At 35.9% G+C, this 18,479-nt stretch overlaps 1 protein-coding gene and 1 long non-coding RNA gene across 3 annotated transcripts in view; one reads left to right on the top strand and one right to left on the bottom strand.

Annotated features, from left to right (window-relative positions):
• The window catches only part of ZNF654 (zinc finger protein 654), a 75,731-nt gene extending 72,721 nt beyond the window's left edge, over positions 1–3,010 (top strand). The window contains exons 8-9 of one of the 2 annotated variants that reach the window (XM_081302858.1): positions 8–2,354; positions 2,937–3,010. In XM_081302858.1, the coding sequence (XP_081158984.1) occupies positions 8–2,354; positions 2,937–2,944 (2,355 nt within the window). In that variant the 3' untranslated portion in view covers positions 2,945–3,010. Of the gene's footprint in view, positions 1–7 lie in introns of both variants that reach the window. The other variant, XM_081302857.1, reaches the window with a different exon arrangement.
• On the bottom strand, positions 1,550–18,395 carry LOC308654029. Its single transcript, XR_014023159.1, has 3 exons — positions 18,258–18,395; positions 2,303–2,384; positions 1,550–1,676 (listed from the first exon to the last, which is right to left on the bottom strand). It is a non-coding gene; the product is annotated as an uncharacterized lncRNA (long non-coding RNA).
• Between the last annotated feature and the right edge of the window lie 84 nt (positions 18,396–18,479).

The raw sequence follows: 18,479 nt of genomic DNA, 5'->3' as shown, positions 1-18,479 counted from the left end.
TTTACAGGTTGAAGAAGAAGGCTTGCAAATTTGTGTTGAAATTTGTGGTTGTGCTCTACAACTTGACCTTCATGATGATCCTAAGACTAAATGTCTAATTTATAAAACAATTGCACATTTTTTGCCAAATGATTTGGAGATCCTCAGGATTTGTGCGCTTTCAATATTTTTTCTAGAGCGCTCCTTAGAAGCTTATCATACTGTTGAAGAGCTTTACAAACGTCCAGATGAAGAATATAATGAAGGCACAAGTAGTGTTCAAAATCGTGTTCGTTTTGAATTACTTCCAATTTTGAAAAAGGGATTGTTTTTTGATCCTGAATTTTGGAACTTTGTAATGATTAAGAAGAACTGTGTGGCATTACTGAATGATAAATCAGCAGTTAGATTTCTAAATGAAAGTACACTGGAAAATTCTACAGGTAATCTAAAAAAGACAGTGGAACAGCAAAGTTTAGATGAAGGGCTTGACTCTCTTACAGATCAGAGCACTGGAGAGACTGATGTTGATGATCTGTCTGGAGTGCAACCTAGAGGTCATGTTAATACAAAGAAAAACCTTGCAGCTCTTAACACTTCCAAAGTGGATCACAATGTTCCTAGGCATCGGTGTATGCTATGCAACAAGGAATTTCTTGGTGGTCATATTGTAAGGCATGCCCAGGCTCATCAGAAGAAAGGCAGTTTTTCATGTGTAATATGTGGTAGGAAATTTAGAAACAGAGGACTTATGCAGAAGCATTTAAAGAATCATGTTAAGAAGATACAGAGACAGCAAATTGCTGCAGCTCAACAAGATGATCAGGAAATCACTGCTTTGGAAGAAATAAATTATTCCAGTCCTTCCATTTCATTTGAAAATGGAAATTCTGATAACAAGGATTTGAAAGTAGGAACTCTGACTGCTTCCAGTGATGGAAACAAAGAAGTCATTCCTGAGCATGTGGCTGAATTCATTGAAATTCCCCTAAGTGTACCAGAAGATGTGATTGAAAACATTATTGAAAATGGCAATCCTGATACTTCTTTAAATAATGTTTCAGAGCCTTTACCTCAATGTGAGGATGACTACGGGGAGGAAGAGGATGAAGAAGGTGATTATGAAGATGATGATTATGACCTGAATCAAGAAACTTCAGTACTTCATAAAATCAATGGAACTGTGTGCCATCCAAAAGACATATATGCTACAGATCAAGAAGGAAATTTTAAGTGTCCTGCTCTTGGCTGTGTCAGAATATTTAAGAGAATTGGATTTCTAAACACACATGCAAGGACTGTACATCCAACTGACTTAAATGTGCGACAAACGGTAATGAAGTGGAGCAAAGGAAAGTGCAAATTTTGCCAAAGGCAGTTTGAAGATTCTCAACATTTTATAGATCACCTTAATAGACACAGCTATCCAAATGTGTACTTTTGTTTGCATTTTAATTGCAACGAGTCGTTTAAGTTGCCATTCCAACTTGCCCAGCATACAAAAAGTCACAGGATATTTCAAGCTCAGTGTAGTTTTCCAGAATGCCATGAGCTTTTTGAAGATCTTCCTCTGCTATATGAACATGAGGCTCAGCATTATTTAAGTAAAACACCAGAATCGTCTGCACAACCAAGTGAAGCAGTTCTTTTGGATGTTCATACAGATTCAAATTCTATTCATCAGGAGAAAGACTCATCTAGTAATGAGAAACAAACTGTTAGTCTGCCAGTTCCTACTAGCAAATCAAGGAGAGATTCTACAGAACCAAAGACATGTATAGAAAGTATGGAAAACAAATCAGACAGTTTAGTCCAGAATGGAAATGAACATTCTGATGACACTGTTTCAAATATAAGCTTGATAGACCAAAAGATGCCTGACATAGAGCCAAATTCAGAGAATAGTTGTAGTATTAGTGATTTAGTCAATGGACACAGTGAAATAGAGCAAGCACCTCTAGTTTCATCAGATCCTGCTTTGAAAACTGATGGAAACAGAATCAGGACAGAAAATGGTTCTATTTTACCCTCTGTTGTACCACAAGAACATAATACCCTGCCAGTATCTCAGGCACCATCCAAACCAAATCTTGCAAGTGAACATACTTCATATGGCTTAATTTTAACAAAGCCATATGTTAGACCATTGCCTCCTAGTTACCTTGATGAACGGTACCTTAGTATGCCAAAACGCAGAAAATTTCTGACTGATAGAGTAGATGCCTGTTCTGATCAAGATAACATTTATAAAAAATCAGTGAAAAGATTAAGATGTGGCAAATGCCTGACCACCTACTGTAATGCAGAAGCACTTGAGGCTCACCTTGCACAAAAGAAATGTCAGACACTCTTTGGATTTGATTCAGATGATGAAAGTAAGTCTTCCATGTTCTCAGTAGATGTATCTGTAGAAATATGAAGTTCCATAAATATAGGTATAATACATCTTTATGGGGCTAAAATAACATTTGCACAACATATGTAATAAAGCACCACCCCACACATTACTTCCTTTAATTCACAAGCACTGTTAGGTGATATTCTATTCCTGTTTTATAGATCACATAACTGAAATTCACAAGTTTTGCGTAGTCATAGGAAAGTAATTTGGGGAAGCCAGGACTTGAATAAAAGTTTTGTATATTTTATCCTACTTTTTCCACTATATCACAGGCTTTTCTTCATTAAAATTTCATGTAATAAAATTTCTAGAAACAAAATAATTTTTATGGAAATGCTTTTTCAGCTGCATGCCAGAATATAAATCAAGTGAAGTTGAGTATTATAAAAAACAGAAGAAAATAGTTGAAAGAAAACAAAAAGGAGTAAAAAAAGAGCTTGCCTTTCTATTAATGCAATATCCTTTGACTAAGGGTATGAGTTAAATGGGAATCAGACTTAGAATTCCTTTTGAACACATATAAAATTTGAATTAATAGACATGTTCTGTTTTACAGGTGCCTGATAAAAATGTTTCAGAAAGATCTGTCGATCAAGCAGTAGTGTGAAAAAAAAAAAAAATACCACAAAACACTACTTCAAGAAAACGCATCATCAGTTTGCTATTTCCCTGATGGCCTTAATTTTAGAGTGGTCTCGGATTACTAAAGATGAAAGACAAAGCACATTTTCTAGAATGAACTTGCAGAGGAGATGTGCTGGTTTTAGACTCCAAAAGGGTTATTATAAAACTCCCAAAGTACCAGTTATCCAGAAAACCACATTTTCAAAAACTTTATGATTAATAGCAGCATGTTCAGTTTTGCTTATGTGAAAACATGTTTGGGCAACAAATCGGAGGAAAAAAATAACCCTGCTATGGCCTTACAGAAAAGGAAAAGTTAACCCAGTATAAAAAAGGAGGTGGAGGGAGAGCTGGTTTAAAATAATAAACAATGTAAATCATTCTACAAATGGAATTTGTTTTTTTTTTTGTCATGCATAATCAGATTATGTCCTTCTTTCTGGTCAACCTTTTAAGGAACCACTGCTATTTGGTTTGTGATATAATTTAGTAGCTGATACATAGAAAAAAGCTTGCTTTATCACCGTGCTATCTATTAAAGATTGTAATTGTTTCCAGATTGATTAGACAGACCAAACCTCAATGAATGATGATACCAGCATTTAAAATTAAAAAACAATAAAAAAAACAATGCTTTGCTAATGAGCTCTTGATAGAACCTTCCACTTTCCACTTTTGTAATATAAATTGATTATATTTTAAAAGACATCAGTGTCAGTTAAGTGGAAAAGTACCATTGGTAATTTGGGGGTGTTATGGGAGGAATCTAAGACCATTACAGGCTACGTAGTTGAAGGAAAACACTGAATTGCAAATTCTTCAATGTGAATAATGGTAAAAGCACACTGGGATATTTTATTTGTATATAATGTTAGGACATTGCTTGATGATTCATAGTAAGGTCCTTCAGACATTAGTATGAGTTATCTAAGTACAGTCCTATGAAAATAACTGGCTTAAAAAATGTCAGCTAAGAATCAGGTTGAGAATTCATTCATTTTATTTAGTTACAATTAATTCCAAAATAAGCCATACTACTTATGTTTTTTATTCACTAGTGATGAATTTGGTCTGCATAGTAATGTTTATATATAAAAGTAAGTATTTACACAAAAATTTGCACAGCAGGAACATAATAAGAGATATATTAATGCATTATTTTCCTTGGTGACCAGTAATTTTCCTAAGGAAGATTTAACTTAATAAATTATTAAAACATACATTTAAAAAATTTTTAAAATACCCTCTCAGATGTTTTCCATTTGTCCCATTGTTGAAAGGAGGATGCTTAAAGATCTTTTACCTAATAGTATGTTAATGTAAAACAGGAGTAAAAAGGTAAAATGCAAAGGCAAATTCTTTAAAAACTGACCCACTAATATACAGATGTCAGCCAACTATTCCAATTATTTCAGCTGTTAATTTTTTTTTTCAAGGCAGACAATCTCATCAGATCCTACTACTATAAATTTTAGGAATAGTGGAGCTTTTTGAGTAAGATTATTAGGAAAAAATGGGACATTTCTTCCAGAGTAGCATGCAAACTTTTATTAAATTTGATTTCCAGGTCATATTAGATCAGATGATCTAAAAACTATGTCTCAGTTATATTAGTTTATTTATCATGGGCATTCACTACTATGCAATGATGGTCGTTACGTCCATTCCAATGAAATTTAAGTTTGTTTTGTTATGTAGCCTACATTAGGCTGTGGAATTTACATGTAGATAACAAATAAATAAAAACAACTCCAAATCAAGGTTTTAAATCCTTTCTTTAAAGGACAATGTTTTCCATACTTCGTGATACTGAAAATGTAATAATTGAGTTTTATTTCAGTTCATTCTAAAAATACATCTTGTAATAAAAATTTTGTTTGGAAACTGGTTCATCTGGACAATGAAGTTTTTTTGAAATAAAATTTCTGCTTTGTACATTCCAGAAGTTTAAAATAGAATTTTGCCACATTTTTTTTACTTTTAATTTTTTTATAAGTTGTAATCATTGACATAAATATATGCCCACAAAGTGTTAATATTTTCACTGATTTTGAAGTTCATGCTAAGATGTTTCAAACATATTCCACGTGATATTATTTTGTTTTTACTCCAAAGTTTTACTCCTACTTTTGTGTTAGAAAAATTTCTGCAAGATATCAAATTGGTTGATATAAATCAAGAAATGTCATAAAGTTCTACTTAACTACATTATTCTTTTTATTTATACACTTCTCAAGTAACGCCTGTTGAACGAATGTATTTTCTTCTGTCTTCTAAAATGTAAACCTACATCTTTTTGCTTTTATGGAGTCCATAAAATTCTAACAGTTTTAATTTGGGATTCAGAAAAAAAGGAAAATGTCTTTTTACTCCTCAGATTATTTTTGTTTTCTTCTTTTCTACTTCTCTTGAGGATATGACATCTTACATGAATCAAGTTTCAAATCTTTGTTTTGAATAAAAATTTCCTTCAAAAAATTAAATATTAACTTTCTGCTGTGTCAGCGAGGTCAAGAAAAGAGCAAGTCTGAATTTTTGCTGCTCACCATAGACTATACTGAAAAGGGGAATCTCCGTGGACAAGGACACTGGTACTTTGGGCTTTAGCCATATTCCTTTTTTTAAAAAAACCACCAACTATATAACGCATACATAATTTATATCATTGAACTTGTGATTCTTTTCAAATCACACAGAAGGTTCAGCCGTACTCCTTTCACGTTTGGTTTAATACTATTGTATGGGTGAAAAAACCTAAAAGGGATGATAGTGTTTATTTTTTAATTTATTTGGTACTGTAAAACACCTTTTTGGAATGAGTAAATGCTGCATACGCATTTTGGAATTGTAATATGTGAAAGATATGACTGATTCAGCAAGAAAGGAAATTTGTGCTTCCTTGTTGAACATTAAATTATTTTACCTTGCATTTTATAAGAGTACAAATTAAAACTGAGCCATTGAACTGCAATAAATCAACAATAGTGTCTCATTTCAAGAAATTTTTTGTACTGTACATAGATTTGTTCAATAAAACATTGTCCTTGTTGATAATGCAAGTGTTCAGTTTTATGTAGTACATGCTTTCAAAAAGAATTAGGCTTATTTAAGGTAAAATATTTTATGTCTCATCATTAAAGGAATGGGGTATTTCAGTTACTGTCATTACCACAATCAGATTATTGTATGATTTTTTTTATAAACATTATAATACAGAAAAATCTAACAGTTTACACAAAATAGACATTTTTAAACATTATTTTAACAAATGTCCATATGCAGGAACAACAGATGACAGAATTCTATTATTAAAGACACTTCAGGTAAGTGGTTTCAGTGTGATAAAGAACTCTGCTTAGCGGGGGTAAAGAAATACCAGAACTCTCCACCAAAGGCTTACCCATTCATTCACTGTCTAGTGATATGGACATGTCTATATTTGTAATTCTACAAAGATGAACTTGTGGTTGAGCTAAAAAATAAAAAAAAAAAAGTAGACTGAAGTCATGTTAAAATATTAGGATATCCTGGGCATGGTGGCACAGGCCTGTGGTCCCAGCAGAAGGACCATTTGAGCACAGGAGTTTGGAGCAAGCCTGAGAAATGGGGAGACTCAATCTCTTGAACAGGGAGATCTAGATGTGTAGCTCAGTGGTAGGGCACATGCTTAGCATGTGTGAAGCTCTGGTTTTAATCCCCAGCACATACAAATATTAAAATATAAATCACAATGAAGTACATTCTTACAAAAGTATTTCATTGGGGAAATGTTTAGGTCAATTAATAATGTGTAACCAAAAATGAAGTTGTTGGGCATAACACTTAAGTGGGAAAAATGAGGCTTTGTGTAGAAAAATAACCACTTTTAATGCAATGAGATAGAACTGCAAGTGAAAGTATAGATAATGATTTATCATGATTTGCACATATTACACAAATGAGAAAGTTGTTGAAACAGTATAGTTCTGAGGTGTAAAATTCTGATTGGGGATTCAAGACAGCAGTTTAGAGGAAGGCTACATTCTTAGCTGCTCTGCAGCATGGGATTCAAGCAGCCAGTACTGCTCCTCAGTGAGATGGGTGAAAGAGATTTCGCTAAAATTCAATACTGGACAATCAGAATGTCATAATCAAATTTGGGTATATTAACCAAAGATGACAGAGTACCTTGGAGCTGAGCCAGTTGCAGCTGTAATGGCACTGGTTTACCACAGGGAGGGAGAATACAGAAACAGATTTGGTACATAAAAACCTGAGATCAGAAAACAGGCCTGAACTTAACTGATCCCGAGGCTGCCCTAAGCGCTAGTGTTTGAAAAGAAAAGGGCTGTTTCCCAACTGACCTCAGAGAACTGAGGCAGAGCCATCTTGAAGTGGCCACGCTGCGGCTGTTGTTGCAGAGCTAGGGTATCAGCAATTTTAGCATTTTTAATATAGTTATTTTCCTTGCCTTCTCTTTTGAGAGTTAGGATTCTTTGATTTGTATATTTTTCAGTTTATTTGTTTAGTTTCTTCCGTTAACAGCCAAATTCTGTCCACAAGCGCTTACTGTGCGGTGTAAGGTGTACCTAGAAGAACATGAGTGAAACAGGCATAGAGAAGATTGTAACTAGGAGGATTCATGTTGAAAAAGGAAGGGGGAGTCCAGCTTACTTCTCTTTTAGTCTGGAGGCTCGAGTGACCAGCAGAAGCAGGCCGGAAATATGAATGGGAGTATGAATACACTTAGGGATTAATTCTGGGAAGGCTGTGTTCTGGGTACCATCATGTGTGGAAAACTGGCTCCCATTCTTGGGATGCTCCTTAGATCCAGAACCCCAAAAGATAGGAGCAACTTTCAGGCCCTAAGGGTGTGTTGATCAAATTTCTCTAGAGCAGATACCACTCAAAACAGTCCCTGAGGCCTGATTAGACCTAAGCCCCACCCCTCAGAAGTCCATTCCCTTAACTCTGAAGCAGCTGCACCCTAGGAGTGCACTGATCTGGTCTGTGTTGACAAAATTCCAACTGACAGTATACTCCACTCCATTCTACCTTATACTGCTGAGAAGGAAAGCTGAGAATTATTTGAATGAGATTCAGACTTAAGCTACTACAACTCGCAGCTCAGAGAGCAATATAAAAAGAGTAAGGGTTTAACAACCCACAGCCCTTGCTTTTGCTTTCAGGACATAGCTCAAGAAGACATGGAAAGACAGGTGGGCAGAGTCAATGCCCATACATCTTTGGTGACTATTTTGACCACCATTAGTGGAAACTAAGGTCTCCCCGCCCCCAACCCTTGTGTGTGTGTGTGTGTGTGTGTGTGTGTGTGTGTGTGTGTTTTCTTGATGTGCTGATTGGTTCAGAGACATATACATATATATTTGTTTCTTTTTTCCTTCAATTTTCACATTTTCAATTTTTACTGTAGTTATTTTTCCTGGCTTTATCTATTGTTGGTTTGTATGTTTTCATTGCATTTTTTCTATTAACAGCCAAATTCTATTATTCTCTCTTTTTCTCTCCTTTGTTTCTGGTATTTGTTCTCTTCCTTCTTTATTAGCATCACATGCTACATCTCTTCTGCAGTCTCTGTTCAATTTTTTATTTTCTCTTAACTGTATCTTGATTATCTTTTAAAACTGATTTATGTAACTCCTGCCCCTATCATTATTGATGATGAAATTAGTAGTGTTGTGGATGACACAGTTGACAGTAGTATGCTTTAAAGCCAGATTTAGTTCATGGCTATTGTTTTTACTACTGAAAATTGCTGACCTCACATTCCTGTTTTGTTGGCAATAATATTACACATGTCATAATAGGAACTGGGTATTTATTTTAATGCTATATATAGTTTGCATTGGTTCTATTATTTGTTTTGCCCTATTCTGTGAGGTTCTGGGAACCTACATGGATACTGTAAGTTCAAAGGTTAGAGACTCTGCTGTTGGACTAAACTCAACCTTTTGGTAGTGCACCTTGCTGCACACACAAATTAATGACACTCAATCTTTAGTTACCCTTTAATACAAAGCATACAAAAGATGAAAATCCAAACTAATGACCAGACCCCAAGTAGAAACAGACAGGGGTAGGTCCCCAGGTCCCACCTACAGACATCCACTGACAGCAAAAACAGAATTAACACCAAGGCTATGGATACCACACTTACAAGGGGAGTCTCAATCTAGATTATTCTAGGACATTTTGGCAAGTGAAGACTGTGCCCTAAAAAGGCCCATACATAAGAGCAGAAGAGAAATGCCTCCCAACAGATTCAAAAACAGAAATACAAGAAACATGAGCACACAATGTTATATGACACTTCCTAGAGTTCATAATTCACCAGTAACTGACCCAAAGATACTGATGTGGATGAAATATCAAATAAAGAATTCAAAGAATCATTTAAAAAGTGATCAAGAGAATGCAGAATAACAACTTTATGATAAGGAAGTAAGTACAGGATATGAATGAGAAATTCAATAAGGAGATAGAAATATTAGGGGAAACCCCCAGAAATCTTGGAAATGAAAGACACAATAAATCAAATAAAATGTTCAGTTGAAAGTTTCTCTATTATAGTAGGCCATGTTGAAGACGGAATCTCAGAGCTGGAGGACAATGTGGCAGCCTTGAACAGTCAGTCATTATTAAAGGAAAAAGAGTGACCATGATCAGAATATACAAGAACTCTGGGGCAACATTAAGAAAGCAAATTTAAGAATCACTGAAATTGAGGAGGGTTTTGAGATGTAGGCCAAGGGAATAAATTAATATCTTCAGGAAAATAACAACAGAAAATGTTCTGAAGCTTCAGAATGAGATGGATTTCCAGATACAGAAGGCATTCAGAACCCCGAGATCAAAATAAAAACCTTTTCATGACACATTATAATTAAAATGCCTAATATACAGAACAAAAATAGAATTTTAAAAGCCTCAAGCAAAAAGATTAGGTCACATTTAGAGGTAAGCCAATCAGAATCATTTCTGATTTCTGAGTACAAACTCTCAAAGGCAGTAGGGCTTGTAATGATATATTCCAAGTCCCAAAAGAAAATAACTCAATCAAGGCTGCTATATCCAGCACAGTTATCCTTCAAAATTGAAGAGAAATATAAAATTTCCAAGATAAACAGAGATTAAAAGAATTCATGGCAACTAAACAAGCACTACAAAATTTACTTAGTGAAATACTCCATACAGTAGAAATCAAAAACAAACTCAAAAGAGTTCACAGATGAACAACTTCCATTTGAAGAGTAGCTAAACAAATAGGAATCTAGCTCATTATAAGTAAATAAAAATGCCAGGAATTAATAAACATCTCTCTGTAGTAATGTAAGTGGTCTCAACTCTAATTAGAAGCCATAGGCTGGCAGAATGGATTAAAAAATGAGACCCAACTGTAAATTGTTTGTAAAAGTCACATCCTACAGGCTCGAAATTCATTCTATAAAGCCAATATCACACTCATACCAAAACCAGATAAGGACACATCAATACAAGAAAACTATTATAGACAAATATCCCTGTTGAACTTTAGATGCAAAAGTACTTTGTAAAATACTAGCAAGTCATGTTCAATATTAAGAAGACTGTACAAAGGACCAAGTTGGTTTTATTCCAAAGACACAAGAATGGTTTAACATATACAAACCAATAAATGTAATTCATCACATAAATCTATTTATGCAAAAAAACAGAAAAGCAATTGCATTCACAATAGCCAATAAATAAATAAATAAATAAATAAATAAAATCTAGCCAAGAAAGTGAAAGACCTCTACAATGAAAACTACAGAACACTGAAGGAAGAAAGAAATTGAAGAAAACCTGAGAACAAGGAAAGACCTCCCATGTTTGTAAATAGGCAGAATTAATATTGTTAAAACGGACTTACTACAAAAAGCAATATACAGATTTGATGCAATTCCCATCAAAATATCAATGACATTCTTCACAGAACTAGAAAAAAATTCCTAAAATTCATTTGGATGAATTTAAAAGGCCCAGAATACCCAAAGCAATTCTAAGCCCCCCCCCCAAAAAAAAAAGAAAGAAAGAAAAGAAAAAAGCTACAGTCACAATACCTGACTTCAATTTATACTACAGAGCTATAAAAACAAATACTGCATGCTACTGACATAACAACACACATATAGACCAAAATTACAGAATAGAATATATATAGAGAGAGACAAACCCACACATCTATAGTCATCTGATCTGTGACAAAGATGTCAAAAACATACATTGGTAAAAAGACAGCCTTTAAAAAAACTGGGCCAGGAAAAAATGATTATGCACATGTAGAAGAATGAAACTACACCCTTATCTCTCACCTTGCACCAAAATCAAGTCAAAATGGATCAGAGACCTAGGAATTAAACCAGAAATTATGAAACTCCTAGAAGAAAATGTAGGGTCAACATTCCAACATAGAGGCACAGGCAACATCTTCTCAATAGTACCCCTAAAGCTCAGGAAATAGTGCCATGTGTTAATACATGGGATGGCATCAAATTAAAATGCTTCTGCACAGCAAAGGAAATAATTAGGAATGTGAAGAGAGAACTATCTTGGCATCACAGCTTACTGAATAGGAGAATCTGGCATCTGGGAACTTCCAGTGGAAATTTCCTCTGGCCAAGACCACTCAGACATATTATGAGCCCCATCCAAGCTCTTTCCCAGGTCCCACACAGCAACGGAGATGGGGGTGACCTACTGCAGCCACATAGCCTCTCAGAGATGGATGTGACTTGCCAAGATGCCAATAGACCTGTTGACTGCAAGACATCAAGAAGCAAGACTCCAACTCCAACCCTGAAACCTTATCTCTGCCTTTGATGTACTCTGTTAAATAAACTACAGGAGCCATTTTTTATTTGTCCAGCTCCAGCTCCTGTGTAGGCTGGATCTATCAGGTGCTCTACTTGAAAACTTCAATTATTTCTGACTTATTTTCTCTGGTGGCTTATATCTTCTTGGGAGGAAAAAGGAGCCCCTGGCAAGGTGCTGGCTGCTTCCCCATAAATATGTTCAACAACTTTAGGGAAGTGCAAATCAAAACTACACTGAGATTTCATCTCACACCAGTCAGAATAGCAGTCATCAAGAATACAAATAATAATAAATGCTAGAGAGGATGTGGAGAAAAAGGAACACTTTTTCATTGTTGATGGGATTGTAAATGAAAATAACCATATGGAAATCAGTATGGAGGTTCTTCAAAACACTAGGCATGGAACCACCATATGACTCAGCTATGCCACTCCTTGGTATTTAATATGGAGGTTCTTCAAAACACTAGGTATGGAACCACCATACGATCTAGCTATACCACTCCTTGGTATTTATGCTGAAGAATTAAAATCATCATACTACAGTGATACATGCATACCCATGTTTATTGCAGCACAGTCAACCTAGGTGTACATCAACAGATGAATGGATAAAGAAAATCTGGTATATATACACAATGGAGTTTTATTCAGCCATAAATAAAAATGAAATTATGTAATTTCCAGGCAAATGGCCGGAACTAGGGACTATTATGTTAAGTGAAATAAGTCAAACTCAGAAGGTTAAGGGCTGTATGTTTTCTCTCATGAGAAAGCTAGAAGGGAAAAAGGAAAAGAAAAATGGATGCAATTCACATGAAAATCAAAGGGATATCAAAAGAGGGAAGGAACCAAGAGGTGGGAGGTGGTAAGGAAGGGGGAAAGTGCTGGTATTTTTGGGCAAATTATATTATTATATTATGTATTGTGTGAATGTACAAATAAGTAACAACAAGCCACCAGTATATAAAACTGTAATGTACCGATAAGAAATGTGGAGAAAAATTGTGTCATATAAAATAAAATGTGACATAATTACATTAATATAATCTTAGACTAAATGTGAACTATTTTTGAACAATGAATGTACTAAGATATTTGGGCAAATTATTGGAATTTATATAACTTTCTCGAAGTTTCCAGAAACTTCCAAGTTTCTAGAATTGAAGAATTCTAGTTACTAAGTATGCTTTAACGATAACCCAATTAAGTTGCTTTTCACTGTGTCTTAGTCTATTTTGTGTTGTTTTAATAGAATATCTGACACTGGATAAAGTCTAAAAGAGGTTTATTTGGTTCACAATTCTGGTGGTTCGAAGCACTAAACAGCATGGTGCCACACCTGGATATATCACAACATGTGGAGAGGCAGAAATGGAACCAGTGTGCAAAGGAGGCATATATGCCAGCAAGGAAACAAAAGAGAGGGGAGGGGGTCCAGGCTCACTCTTATAATAAATGTGTCTCAGGAGCCAACCAACTCCTTTGAGAATTACATTGATTCCTTCCAAAAAAAAAAAAAAGTGGTACCCCCATGAGCTGATCATTTCATAAGAGTTCAACTACCTTGGTATCATTAAACCAAGGATGGAACTCCCCCCCCCATTGCTGTTATCCACTGATTTTGAAATCAATATAAATCTTATATTATGCTAGATGCTTTGGTGTTGGTATGAGCATTTGGGGGACACAATACCAAAGCACCTAGCATAATATCAGATTTCTATTGATTTCAATACTCAGTGGATAACAGCAACAGAAGTTGGGGCTATATATCAATTTTAAGTGGAGTCAATCCAATATTATATGGAATAAAAATTTTAAAAATAAGAGGTTCATTCTTTTTTGATAGGTCCTCTAAATTGGGAAGAAATTCTTTTATTCTACTAAGTTACTGTGTATCAGCTACTTTCTATGTAGTAGTACCTCTATAATTTATGCTTGTTAACTCAAGCATAAACATAAACACTGCTTTTCAGACACCAAGACTCAAAGACCAACTAAAATCACACAGTTAATAAATGGAGAGGTGGGAATGAAAATCATAAGTGTCCTAAAACCATATTTCCATTCTGCCATGTAAGTTTCCCTACAAATATAGAATATGGGTGAATCTAATATATGCAATTAGAAAGGGCTAGCATGGCCTGAGGATCAGTAATTTCAGAGTCAGGATGAAGTCTGATACAGATATTTCATTGTCTGACTGATATTTCATTATCTTCTACTAGCAGTGATTCGTAAAAGTGTGGACCCTGGAACAGCAGAATCAGCATCACTGGGGAAATTGTTAGAAATGCTAAATATTGGTCAGGTTGAGAACCAATCTGACATTTAACAAGTCAGTCTTCCAAGTAATTCTTGTGTAAGCTAAGGTTTGAAAACCACAGATCTAGAGTAATATAGTTAATTTTATTTCACCAGAAAGTAATCTGTTTCCTCTTAGATTAATAAGATCCTTCTCAGGAACTGTTTCTAAGACATTTAAATTTTCCCATTAGTTGGTACTTAAATAACTACAGTTGGGTGAATAGCTATTCAACTAGTAAGACCTAATAACTCAAACTGCTCAAACTTGGAGAATATTTTTTATTTTTGTTCAAGAAAGAATTCAGTGTAATGTTTACTGAAAACAGTCAAACAGGCATGAAGATTTGTTGTACTAAAATTCTAGCATGATAGTTTTATGATAGTATAAACCTAAGGAATTAAGGATATTCCACTGAAATCAGACTTCCTTATCTATAAAAGTTGATATAAGAATTGCAAGGTTATAAGAATTAAGTCTGTTAGGGGCATGGTGCTGATTTTTGTCTATGATTTTGCTAAATTTCTCTTGTTATGGTTACTGTCCCAATTTTGGTTCCAGTCATGTTGACAACGGCAACTGCCCTCATCATGCCATTTTGTTCTATGCATTTTTCACTACTGCTCTCCCTCGCAGGTAATTCTTCAGCCTCCTCCTGCACCACCTTTACTAATTCAATCTTTCTTAGGTATCACCATTGCTCCACAAGCCTGACCTTGATTATTCTGTATTCCTATTAAAATATACTTTGTCCAGTATTCCTTCTCTCAGTACAAACCAATTAAAATCTTGTGGTACAAACCAATTAAAATCTTGTAGTCATTCCTATGACATCCTCCACCCAAGCCACCATCTTCTCTCACCTGGACTACTATGGTAGTATCCTAGTTGGAGGACCCTTATCCTCTACTTTTTTTTAAATTGTGGTATTGGAGATTGAACCCAGTTGAGCTACATCCCTAGACCTTTTTGTTTTATTTTTTTTTATAATTCACTAAGTTGTCCAGGTGTAACTTGAATTTATGGTCTTCCTGTCTCAGCTTCCTGAATAGCTGGAATAGTATGGGCCACTGGGCTTGGCTCTTCCACTCTTGCCTTCCTTCATTCTATTCTTCTCACCACCAAAGTGTGATCCTGTTTGAAATAAGTCAGATTACTCTATGCCTCAGCTTAAAACCCTCAAGTGACTTTACAACTCACTCATTTATTTAACAAATATTCATCGCATACCTACTATGTGTCGGTCTTTGGAACAAAACAAACATCCTTGCTTCACAGAACTCATCTTCTACTAGTGTCAACAAACAATACAGTATAAGTATCATCCAATACAATAGCCACTAGCCACATGTGGCTATTATGATTTAACTGAAATTCAAATAAGACTTTAAGTTCTGTTCTTCAGTTGTACTAGCCACATTATAAGATCTCAACAGCTATCAGTAGCTGATGACTACTATTATTTGGCAGTACATACACAGAACATTTTCTTTATCTCAGATAACACTTTGACAGGTTATTTTATATCAGAGGTCCTCAACTGGGGGTGATTTTAACATATGGCAACAATAGAGGTATTTTTGATTATCTCAACTAAAAGGAGGTGGTTACTAACACCTTGTTGATAGAAGGTAGGGATGCTCAAAAGCATCCTGCAATGCACTAGTCAATTCCTATGACAAAAAAATTATCCTTCCCAAGATATGTCAATAGTGCTACATTCAGGAAAAATAAAGTCTAATTCAAACTATTTCTCCTAATATATTCACAATACAGATTACTGTCAACAGTAGATCCTTCCCCAGACCCCTGTGACAACCAATCAATTAATTTTGTAGTGGCAAAATTAATTGATTGGTTGTAGAGGACACCAGCTGGGTGTCCTCTATTCAATGCTAATACCTTATACCTAGAGATAGAATCAGGTCCCACAGGTTGAAGCTCAGTTCCAAGATTATTTGCTCCCTGATCCACTTTAGAAACCAGTCTGAAGCCCCAGTTTTATCTTTGCTTCCGACTGATTAGCTATAAATCAGGTTCTCATAACCTCTTCCTGTGTTTGATTAATTTGCTCTAGGAGTTTGCAGAACTCAGGGAAACACTTAAATTTACTAGTTGATTACAAAGGATATTACAAAGGATATACAAAGGATACAGATGAACTGTAAAGGTCTAACTTTGGGAGAAGAGGCTCAGAGCTTCCATGTCCTCTCCAGATGTGCCAACCTCCAGGAAGTTTCATTTGTTCAGCTAGTCACAAGCTCTATGGAATGTGTACTCTTTATGGAAACTTGTTTTTTGGAGACTTCACTGCACAAACATGACTGAAGCATAAACAACCACATCAAAATGTAACTCAACAAAAGAGGTGTGATCTAATGCTAACAGATGGAGTGGGGTTGGTTTGTCTGCTAAGCATTCTTCTTGGCCACTCTGTGCAGCACTCCTTCCTCCAGGGTATGGGACAAGACCCCTTTTGAATGAGGAAGGTTTTACCACCAACTTTCAGACAAGGGTAGGTCAAAGAATTTCTTTATGACCAGTTCTAAGACAGAGAGGCAGAAGATTAGAGGTTTTATGATCCATGTTGGGGAAGAAAAATTCTAGTTTCTATGGCCTGCTCTGGAGAGGGATTTACAAACCATTGATAAAAATCAAAATAAATATAAAATCACTGTCTTCCTTAAGGATTGAGCTACTCCAGCCTCGTATACCTCCTTCCTTTGTGCCAAGAACATCCCTTCATCTACAAAATCTGTACTATTTCTTTTTCCTAGATCATTCCTAGGAATGTTCTCACTTCCTTCTGACATTTCTTTCAGTGTCACTTTGAGAAGCCTTTCCTTACAACTTCTTGATTTATTTTTCTTCATAACATCTACCAGCAGAGTATACAGTTTCTTACATGTCTATATTCTGTTTCCTTCCACTGGAATGCAAGCCCCAAAGGCCTTGTGTTTATCCTCAGTACAAAGAACAATACCTGGCAAATTGACATTTGGCTGCGTAATAAATATTATTTTTAAATGAAGTAATGAATGAATAAAAAGACAATCAGGCATGACTTCCATGAGGTCCCACACCAGTAGAAATAAGCGTTTAATTTTATCTCTCTTTTCCCCCTTATTTACTGGGAATTGAATCCAGGGACTCTCTAAGGTGCCCAGGCTGGCCTCAAAATTGTGATTCTCCTGCCTCAGCTCCTGGATTGCTGGGATTACAGACCTGTGACAGGATGCCTGGCTACAGCTCTTTGCTAGAAAAACTCCTGAAAGCTCTGAGAGAGAGAGAGAGAGAGAGAGAGAGAGAGAGAGAGAGAGAGAGAGAGATAGATAGATAGATATTGAGATTTTTCACAATCTTAAGTAGTAAAATAGAAATTCATCAATGCTTAATAAAAAACCGAATTGGTGTATAATGGGTAAATGGTACACCAAATAACATCCATTGGTAATTTAACCATGCCTTGTTTTAAAGACCACAGGGTGTATTTTATGACATTTAGCTATTGTTTAAAAGTGCTAACATTTGCTCACCTGGATCCTCACGTATTGACATTTAGAAGCTGCACATTTCATCTACTAAATGAGAAGACGCTAAACGTTAACTCATCTAAAGTATAGATAAAACCCAGAAGGCAGAAGCAAGGAATGTGTTTAAGTGTGATTCCTGAATCTAGCAGAGCATGGCTGTTTTTCTCTCGGTATATGTGGGTTGTCCTACTATTACTACTAACAGCTAATATACATATACTAAGCTTCTATTAGGAGCCAGACATTGTGTCTCTACTAGATTCATTTAGAGACAGGAAACTGGGGGGGGGGGGTCAAAAAGTTTAAGGAGCTAGCTCACAATCAATTAAGTAAACGGCGAAGTAAAACCTGGCCACCAGCCTTCCAGAACTCCTAACCTTAAATTGCCTAGGATGGAGCCGGCGACTAGTGGAATGAAGGCAGTATTAGATCCCAGCCAGCTGGAAAGGGGAGTCAGCTGGGAAGTGGTCAGACGTGGGATTCGACAGGTGACTGTCATTTTTTTTCAACTTTTCACAGTATAATGTTAACGCTTATTTTAATTTATGTAACTTAAAAATATTAAACTATCGGCTCACCCAGCTCTGAAGTGGCCACAGAAGACATTCAAGCGCTCCCGGGGGCCGGGCCCGTGGGCGGGGAAGAGCCGCCTCCATTGGACCGCCCCACGGCATCACGGGAGCTCGCCCTGCGCCTGGCAGCCTCCGGCTTTCCACGCACCTGCACCTGCGTAGCCCTCCTAGGCACTCTTTCAGAGGAAGGACTCCTGACGCGTTCAGGGATTCTTTTTGCACCCAGCT

This window comes from Spermophilus citellus (genome assembly GCF_964194105.1).
Source record: "Spermophilus citellus genome assembly, chromosome: 7".
Taxonomy (NCBI): domain Eukaryota; kingdom Metazoa; phylum Chordata; class Mammalia; order Rodentia; family Sciuridae; genus Spermophilus; species Spermophilus citellus.
This window is presented reverse-complemented; position numbering and strand designations above follow the sequence as displayed.